We start from the raw sequence: 10,306 nt of genomic DNA, 5'->3' as shown, positions 1-10,306 counted from the left end.
ACTGGGTGCATGTGCATGTGTGCCCAGGATCCCAAGAGGAGAATGGAGGAGAAGGGATTGCGGTGTGGCCATCCCCTCCTCCCCCCGGGGGAGGGTGATTTCTCCCTTTCTTTTTTTTTTTTTTTGGAGAGATTTTCGCTATAGGGCGCGTGCGTTTGCCAGACAGACAGAGACATAGAGACAGAAAGCAAAATCACCCCCCAGGGGGGATGATCACGCCGCAATCCCTTCTCCATTCTCCTCTCAGGATCTTGGGCATGCACGCACACACGCCCGGGATTTCTCACTTTCTATTCCTCTGTCTCTCTCTCTCTCTCTTTTTGGCAAGCGCACACGCCCTATAGCAGAAACCTCTCAAAAAAAAAAAAAAAGAAAGAAAAAAAAAAGAAACACTTCTCGATCCATAAAAAGGCAGGAAAAAAGAAAGGCAGGAAAAGAGGGGAGAAAGGATACAGAAGATATTTGGAATAAGCAGAAAACAAATAGCAAGGTAATATCTATAGTTACACCTACTGTTACATTAAATTTAAATGGCCTAAAAGTTTTAGTTAAAAGGCAGAGATTTTCAGACTAAATACAAAGGCAGGATCTAATCATTTACTCAGAATAAAGATACCGAGAAGTTAAAAGTAAATGGATGGGAAAAATTATACCGTGAAAACACTAATTATAAGAAAGCTAGAATGGCTACATAATACCTGACAGTAGATTTCAGAACAAGGATTATTACTAGAGACAAAAGGTAGTACTTCATATGACAAATGAATCAAGAAGAAAAAAATATCATAAATATATATGCCTTTAACAACCTAACAGTGAGTTACAAAGTACATAAAATAGGCTGGATGGTAGTGCGGTATATTACATGATATTCTGTGAGGTCAACCCACATGAGAAAGTTCCGAGTTCAAGTTCAGAGACCTCCCTGAGTGCACTAGGTATTGCCCATGATGTGGGACTCTCTGAGGCTGGGATTGAACTGCAGCATCTAGACCGTTGGGGGTGTGCCTTTCTCTGTTTCTCTCACTCATGGAAGAAATAAGCAAATATGCTTAGAAAGTTTTTAGGAAAAAAAAAATAATAAAAAATAAAAATATATGAAATAAAGCCTAACAGAACTGAAAGTAAAATTAGACAAATTAATGGGTTGTTGGAAAAGTCATGATATATATTTTTCTTTGTTTTTCTATGCAAAAATGTGTCATGACTTTCCTGTCAACCCAATGCTATCTTTGAGAGTTCAGCGTTTTTCAGTTTTTGACAGAACAGGTGTACAAAAGGGTAAAGAAGACTTTGAATTTTGTCAGCCTAATGATCTAAAGCCAGAAGGGGTTATTTAGAATGAAACCATCAAAGGTGGTGGATATTATCTTTATTTTTATGACCTCTTTCCAGAGATTGCCTTAAGTCCTGTTTGGTTGATTCACCATTTTCCTGTCACCAGGACTCAAGTCAAATAGAGCAGTGCTGGGCTGGCTCAGTGGCTTGGTGGCTAAGGCAGCCAGATCCCACATGGATGACCATGTAGTTCAAGACCTGGAGCCAGCAGCTTGAGAAACATGTCAGATACATGAACATGTGTGCCCAAAATCCCAAAAGGAGGGAAAAATAGATGCGAAGGGATTGTGGTGTGATCATTCGCTATGGGGAGGTACTTTCTCCTCTCCCTCTCTGTTTTTCTTTGGCCAGCATACATATTCTCCAGCAAAACAAACTAGAAACGGTGTTTTTCTGCTCAGCATCCCATCAATCATATAGTTCCAATTTATACATATATAGAATATGTGGGGTCTTCAAAAAACTCATGGAAAATGCAAACTGTGAAAAACTATGCATGAATTTCCAAATTTTTTGCACCAAAATAAGTTCATACTATTTTTTTTTAATGCCAGAGGACATGTGTACTCACCAGACAGAGAGAGAAAGTGAGGAATCACCCCCCCGGTGGGAAATGGTCATGCTGCATTCTCTTCTCCTTCATCCCTTCTTCCCTCCCTTTGGGATCTTGGACAGTCACCCATGCACACCCAGCGTATTTCTCAGGCCGCCTGGTCTGGGGCTCGAACTGCAGGCTTGGTCATGTGGAATCTAGTTCTCTTAACCACTACACCTGTTGTTGTTGTTGTTGTTTTGAGAGGTTTTTGCTATAGGGCACGTGTGCTTGCCAGAAAGATAGAGAGAGACAGAGAGACAGAAAGCGAGAAATCACCCTCTGGGGGGGATGGCCATGTCACAATTCCTTCTCCTCCATTTTCCTCTCGGGATCTCGGGCGTGAGTTTAAACCACTGGGTCCAGGACTTGAACAGTGGTTAACTACATGGGAGTCCAGTGACTTAGCCATTACGCTAACTGTTGGTCCCAACCACCACACCTTTAAGTATGATGTATTCCATCTGTGGACAGAGGCAAAGCCCTGATGAACAACATATCAATTAACTTAAAATATTCCTTTTTGTGTTTTCTTTTTCTTTTTGTATGTTATTTTGTACATTTGAATAGCAATATGTGTCTGATTTAGGCTTAAATGTCAAATCTTCAGATAGACTTGCTTTGACTATCCATCTTAAGGAGGTCATCTTTGCTTTTTTCTATTATTCTATTTTAAGCACTTAATAAATATTTTCTTTCATATATATAATAGATACGTCATATATATCATCTGACATGTCAAGATTCTTATCTCCCATAGGTCCTTGCTTCTAACTTTCTCTTTTACTCTTTGGGCCACTAGAAATACATACCTACACATATGTGTACCTTTTGTTTGTGGACTGGATTTCCCATTCGTTTTTAGTTCCCCAAGGCATGTACCTTGTCTGTCTTATTTCCCATTCAGTTTCTGAAATTGATGATGTGGATACATGGATATATACATGTCTATACATATACACACACACGTATGTAGGTTTTTGCCATAGGGTGTGTGCACTCACTGGAGAGAGACAGACAGAGGGAAAGTGAAAAACCGTCCAGGAGGATGGCCATGCACCCTGCAGTCCCTTCTCCATTCTTCTTGCAGGATTTTGGGCACACACGCACATGTGCCCAGCATGTTTCTCAAGTTGCCGGGTCTGGGACTCAAACGATGCTCAGCCATGTGTGAATCTAGTGCCTGAACCAACATTGCCACTTGCTGGCCTGGACATGGATATATTTTTTAAATATATGTATGTAATTGCCAGAGGGAGTTTGTCCTTGCCAGAGAGAGAGAGAGAAAGCACTCCCTCAATGGGGGATGGTTCCACCACAGTCCTTTTCTTCCATTTCTCCACCTTGTCCGGATCCTGACCATACACACGCCCAGCATGAATTTCAAGCCCTCCAGGCTGGGATTTGAACCACAGTTGTGCTCTTAATGCACAGTGCTTACTACAGGATTGGCCTTGTATGGATTTAAAAAACATGTATGTGTGTACATTCCAGCTTATAGGTGAGACACAAAGTAAGTATTTGTGGAGTGAATGACTAGGAAGAAGATCGTAAAGAGGAGGTGGGAATGAGAGTGGAGGAAAAAGGATTGTGGGGAGATCAGGGCTCATGGAGGGGGGTGCTTTCTCTCTGGCAAGTGCATGCCTTTTGGCATTAGGAAAAAAAGAGAAGGTAGTAAATTTATACATGAAGGGCATTTTTTAAAACCAGTTTTTACCTTCTTCCAGTTATTTAAAATTCAGTCCTTTTAAACTTTTTGTTCCCTTTTGATCCAGTACTTAAGCTTCTTCCCTCTTTTCACTTGGGCACCTGCAGCCTCAGTCTGACATGGCAAGATTCTTATCTCCCCTAGGTGCTTGCTTCTGACGTTCTCTTTTGTTTCAGAAATTAGATTACACGTTACAGAAGAAATCCACGTTCACGTAACTTATTCTTCTTGGTGTCCCTCTTGGCCAGCCTGCTGGGACGGGGCTGGTCTAGTTCATCTTCGTATTCTTGTTTCTTTTGACAGACAAATCACTGTCCCTCAATAAATGTTTATCAGATCGAATTTCAGGTTTTTGCTGAACACACTGAAACTTCTATAAACCACACTTTATCATATTCTCAAAAATTACAGCCCAATGAGTAGGTTGCATATCCTTGGTCAAACATATGGAAAATTTATTTAAAAAGAGATCACTAATGTTTGAGCTAATATAGGGAAAGGACAGAGGATTTCAAGTTACATTTTAGTTGTATCTTTATAGTTCATTGTTATAAGTTTAGAAGATGTGGTTTTTAAGGAGATAGTTTATCTCAGACTTCAGACTTAATACAAATTGAAATTACCTTCAACTAGCAGACACTAAAGTTAAAATATTTTCTGTAAAACTTGTTATGAAATAACTTTTTATAATTTAATAGTTTGGTAATTTCTACAGTTAAGGTGTTATCTTAAAACTTTCCCTTCTCAACTGTGAGGTGTTTTGGATGTCTTTGTAGCATAGATTATATTTTATATATCATTGACATCTTTTTTTTTCTTTTTTTGGAGAGGTTTTTGCCATAGGGCATGTGTGCTCACCAGAAAGAGAGAGACATAGAGATAGAAAGTGAGAAATCACCCCCCAGGGGGGATGGCCACGCTGCAATCCCTTCTCCTCCATTCTCCTCTTGGGATCTTGGGCACGCACGCACATGCGCCTGGCGTGAGTTTAAGCCACCAGGTCTGGGACTCGAACCACGGTCAACTACATGGGAGTCCAGCGACATAGCCATTATGCTAACTGCTGGTCCTGTCATTAACATCTTTTAACAGTTGAATATAAGTGTGTGTGTATGTGTGTGTATAATTTTAGAGATTTTTGCTATAGGATGTCTGTGCTTGCTGGAAAGACAGACAAACAGCGAGAAATCACCTCCTGGGGGGATGGCGAAGCCACAGTTCCTTCTCCATTCTCCTCCCGGGATTTTGGATATGTATGCACACATGCCTAGAGTGAGTTTTAAGCTGTCAGGTCCAGTACTTGAACTGTGGTCTACTACATAGTAGTCCAGTAATGTAACCATTATGCCATCTGCTGATCCCAACAGTTGAAAATTTTAGTGTAAATTATCACTGTATTTATTTATTTATTTATTTATTTTGCTATAGGGCGCCTGTTCTCGCCAGACAGACAGACAGACAGAGACAGAGAGACAGAGAGCGAGAAATCATCCCCCAGGGGGGATGGCCATGCTGCAATCCCTTCTCCTCCATTCTCCTCTTGGGATCTTGGGCATGCATGCACATGCGCCTGGCGTGAGTTTTAAGCCACCAGGTCCAGGACGCAAACTATGGTTGACTACATGGGAGTCCAGCGACATAGCCATTACGCTAACTGCTGGTCCCATGTATTTATTTATTTATTTTCGTTTGTTTTGTTGAGATTTTTGCTATAGGGCATGTGCGCTTGCTGGAGAGACAGAGAGAGGCTGAGAGACAGAAAGCGAGAAATCACCCCCCAGGGGGGATGGTCACACTGCAATCCCTTCTCCATTCTCCTCTCGGGATCTCAGGCATACACATATGCCGTGTGAGTCTTTTTTATTTTTCTTTTTTGGAGAGGTTTTTGCTATAGGGCGTGTGCGCTCGCCAGACAGGCAGAGAGAGACAGAGAGACAGAAAGCGAGAAATCACCCCCCAGGGGGGATGGTCATGTCGCAATCCCTTCTCCTCCATTCTCCTCCCGGGATCTTGGGCACGCACTTACACGCATCCCACGTGAGTTCAAGCCACTGGATCCGGGACGCGAACCGCGGTTGACCACGTGGGAGTCCAGCAACGCAGCCATTATGCTAATTGCTGGTCCCTCCCAGTGTGAGAAGCCATGGTCCCAACTGCGGTTGACTACTTGGGAATCCAGCAATGAAGCCATTATGCCATCCTCTGGTCCCAATCACTGTATTTAAAATTCATAGGGCATATTGGATTTTCACTTGTTTAAAGTTTAGAAGTACGTGTTTGATAAATATTTCTTTTTTTAAAAAAATATGCCCTTTAATCATGATAGAGCTGTGTACAAGCATGTATAAGAGACAGAGAGAGACAGAAGGAGAGAGAGGAGCCCTCGCCACAGGGTCTGGTCACATTGCGATCCTTTTCCTCCAGTCCTCCAGCCTGTTGCCGTAGGCCAGGGATTCAAACTGTGGTTGCCAGGTGGGATCCATCCTCTCTAGCAGGGCATTACCACTGAGCCATAGAACTTGCTCTTGATAAATCAAATTTTTCTTTTACTTTCTTTTTCTTTCCCTCCCTCTCTCTCTCCCTCTTTCCTTCCCCCTTTTGCTATAGTGCACACGTGCTCTCCGGAGAGAAAGAGAAAAGGAAAACGAGAAATCATCTCCCGAGGGGTGACCATGCTGCAGTCCCTTCTCCTCCATTCTCCCCTTGGGATTTTGGGCACACACGCACATGGGCCGAGAGTGTTTCCAAGCTGCCAGGTCCAGGACTTGAGCCGTGGTTGGCTTGTGAGACCCTGCTGCCTTCACTACCACACCACCTGGCTGGCCCAATAAATGTGTATTTCTAACTGTGATTAAGCTGCCATTGATTTGGTATCTCAGTATTAGTGTAATAACAGTAATAGAGCATAACAGCAACACAGCTTTTTATTACATAGGTTTATCAGTTAATCTCTGTCTTAAGACCTTTTTCCTCCATTTAAAAAAAAAATAGAATGGAAAGTTGAAGCTCAGAGAAATAACTTCAGAAGATATAGTCCAACCGATGAAGAGGCATATCTTGAACCTAAATTTTGTGAGCCCAAGTGGAAAAATCTTTTTCACTAGCATGCTGCACCTGTCACTCATACTAGTCACAATTTATAGTTTGAATGTTTCAGAAATAGTTTCTGGGACAAGCAGATGGTATGCTGGTTAAGGCACTGAATTCCCATGTGGCCGACCACGGTTCAAGTGCAGGACATGGTTGCTTGCTTTTTCACTTTTTTTTTTCTCTCTCTCTGGTCAAATTTTTAAATAATAAAATTAAGTAAGTAGTTACTTTTTTAGAAAAGAAATCGTTCCTGTGTTCAGTGCATCTAGTGATGTGAACAGTGACAGTTTAAAATAATAAAAACTTAAAAATCTGCTTACTGTCTTAATAAGTACTCCTCGGCATTTCGTTGTGTAAAATAATAGAACAATGCAGCAATCAAATCCTGTAAGTTGTCTGAATATTTAAAGGAATGTTTTCAATGAATGTTTTCATCACTTATTTTAATTTTGAGTTTAGTATTAAAAGTTAAAATTTAAAAAAAAAAAGAATGTAGATACAATTTACTTTTTCTTTCCCAGACAGATACTGACTATGTGCATGGTGTTGTAGCCAACCTGGAGAAAGAGTAAGTCCTTCTTAATTAATGGGAATACAGCTATGTTCGTTACAGTTATTGTATGACTTTTTGCTAAAAGAAAGCTGCTTTTTCATAGTTGATTTCTCTGTGGAGTTCATTGGACTGCTTGTCCTTGGTCTTTTACACTGTCATAAAGTTGGTGCATGTATATCTGGTTATATGATGGGGTACGTCAGGTGCAGTTCGTTCTAGGCTGTCATGTGTGACACTGTTAGATAGCACTGTTTTTTCTTGAGGGCAGTGAATGCAGAGAGAGCCATACGAGATCGTTTCAATCTTTCACCCTCTTTTTACCAAGTAACCATTTTGCTGCTGTCAGGGCATATGTTCATGTAGGAGTTTCAGACCTGTAGCACTGAACCATATCTGAATCTTCTGCTAAGGACTGAGTACTAGGTTACTGTGAGCAAGATAGTAGGTCTTTGGGAAAATCATGGTATTTTTCTGTGCATTTCTATCCAAAAATGCATCATGACATTCCCAGCGACCCAATACATAACAGGTAACAGATGGAAAGCTTGGTACATGTTAGGTAATATTATTATTATTATTTTTTTTTTTTAATTTTTGCTATAGGGTCCATGCACTCACCAGAGACAGACAGAGACTGTGAGAGGGAAAGCAAGGAATCACCCCTCGGGGGAATGGCAACACTGCAATCCCTTCCCTTGGGATTTTGGGCATGCATACATACACTCCTGGCATGATTTTCAAGCTGCTGGGTCTGGGGCTTGAACCATGGGGGAGTCGAGCGCCATAACCACCGTACCATCTGCTAGCCCCTATAGTATTATTACTTTTTAGGAAATAACCTTCATAGTTCTAAAAGTGATAGAAAAATCAGTCTTGATGTAGGTTTCTTCATTGAATTATGATCTGTTTTTGCTCCAAAAAACATACTTTATACTTAAAAATCAAAGGTAAAAGAGAAACAAGGGTTATTTGCCAGCTCTAGATTCAAAATAATCTTGGATCTCTTATCAAAATACTAAAACTTGAGATTAAAAAAAATATTATAAATAATTCAGAATTGTCATTTTAAAGATGTTCCTCAAGTGCTGAATTTCTTAGTCTTTATAGAAACACAGCTTGCTATGGACCCCTTAAATAGAGGAACATGGTAATTACCAGTTCCCCTTCTCACAGCTCATGTGGGCAGGTCTCTGGGGTCTATGCAGCCATTCTGGGATTACTTTTCCCTCAGTGTGTAGGAGAACCCAGCCTACACTTGGGCTAAGCCATGAGGTTGCTGAAGTCTTCTGTGGAGATTTGCAAAACTGAAACAAGGGAGGATGGAAAATGAAAAGAAACTACATTCGAGTCAGTAAAGACTGATCAAAAAAACTTAGGAAATGTGTTTCTCAACCTCAGATTTCTGACATCTTAGGCCAGATAATTCTTGGTTGAGGAGGCTGTCCTATGTATTGTAGAATGCTTAGCAGCGTCCCTTGTGTTACCCATAAATGTTATTTGTCCTGCCCACTGTCAAGACATCCAGAATGTCCCCAGATGTTGCTTCATGTCCTCAGGAGGGACAAAATCAACATGTACTAAGAAACGCTGGTTTAGAATGACACAGTCTATCACCCACAATGAAAACCTACTGAAAGTTGAAGACCTTTGATACTTTTTTGCATAAATATACATGCACACACAAGTTTTTTTTTTTAATTTCCTGTTTTCTGTGAAACCTTGGGTTTGTTTTTTGTTTTTAGCTTTTCAGTCTTTTTTGCTATAGGGGGTGTGTGCTCACCAGAGAGAGAGAGAGAGAGAGAGGGAGGGAGGGAGGGAGGGAGGGCACGTGAGCACAAGCAAACAATGTGTATGTGCAAAAAGAAAGTGAGAAATCATTCCCTGCAGGGGGTTGGGCATGCTGCAATTCTTTCTCCTCCAGTCTTCTCTCAGGATTTTGGGCATACACCACATGCTCCCAGCTTGATTGTCAAGCCACTGGGTCTGGGACTTGAACCTCTCAGTTGACCATGTGGAAGCCTTGACCTCCACGCGCCTGCTCACCTGAGTGACTTTCTTTTTTTAAGTTGATACTATTAAGGGATATAATGCCTGCAGTTACTATCTAGAATTTTGCCCCCTAGATGTTTTTGTTACTCTAAGAATAGTGACATTTTGCAATGTTTTAAAAATACTAATAATAATTAAAAAAAAAAAAATACAAACAAAATTTTGTTGGCGAAACCTGTGTTTTCTGGTAAATAAAACCACTGGAGAGCTATATTATTTCACACATTGCAACCATAACATTCCACCCTACTGCAAATTACTGGTGTATTCTACATTCAACGTAGTAAATTGAGCACTGAGATAAAGAAACTCCTACAGAACTCAAATGACTTGGCTAACCCTTCTCATGACAGATTTTCTAAAGAGATCAGCTCTGGCTTGGTGGAAGTGATATCACCCCCTGAAAGCTATTACCCTGACCTGACAAACTTAAAGGAGACATTTGGGGACTCTAAAGAAAGAGTAAGGTGAGAACCGTGTGCCCCTTGAAGCCACCCACCTTGTGCGTCTTGTATCGTATAAAGGACATTATTTTTTTTTTCAGAGCTTTAACAACTTTAGTTTTGAATTTGGTGAACTATTCTTGGTAAGTCTTATTAAATTCAGGACAGCTTGTGAGAACTATTCTGGAGATGTTTTCCTGGTGTAAGTGTAAGCCTAGCATTTACGTTATTGTGTTTTTCTTGAATTAGCTTTTACAACCACCTTGCTCTCTCTCTCTTTTTTTTTGTTTTAAGAGATTTTTGCTATAGGGCCCATACACTCACTAGAAAAACAGAGAGACAGAAAGCAAGAAATCACCTTGCAGAGGGGATGGCCATGCCACCGTTCCTTCTCCATTCCCTCGGGATTTTGGGCGTGCGCACACACGCACTTGCACACCTGACCAGGTCTGGGGTTCAAACTACAGTCAACTACATGGGAGTCCAGTGAGGTACCTGTTATACCATCCTGGTCCCCTGCCTGTACTTTTTTT

At 41.0% G+C, this 10,306-nt stretch overlaps 1 protein-coding gene across 6 annotated transcripts in view; it reads left to right on the top strand.

Moving 5' to 3' along the window:
• Nucleotides 1-10,306, top strand: part of MGAT4A (alpha-1,3-mannosyl-glycoprotein 4-beta-N-acetylglucosaminyltransferase A) — a 153,908-nt gene that overhangs the window by 96,307 nt on the left and 47,295 nt on the right. For all 6 annotated transcript variants that reach the window (XM_014583420.2, XM_006166583.3, XM_006166582.3 and 3 more), the window contains 2 exons: nt 7,250-7,296; nt 9,684-9,797. In XM_014583420.2, coding sequence (XP_014438906.1) covers nt 7,250-7,296; nt 9,684-9,797 — 161 coding nt within the window. The remainder of the gene's footprint in view (nt 1-7,249; nt 7,297-9,683; nt 9,798-10,306) is intronic.

This window comes from Tupaia chinensis, unplaced genomic scaffold (genome assembly GCF_000334495.1).
Source record: "Tupaia chinensis unplaced genomic scaffold, TupChi_1.0 Scaffold144276_1, whole genome shotgun sequence".
In the NCBI taxonomy this organism is placed as follows: Eukaryota; Metazoa; Chordata; class Mammalia; order Scandentia; family Tupaiidae; genus Tupaia; species Tupaia belangeri.
The sequence above is the reverse complement of the archived record's forward strand: the minus strand, read 5'-3'. Positions and strand labels throughout refer to the sequence as shown.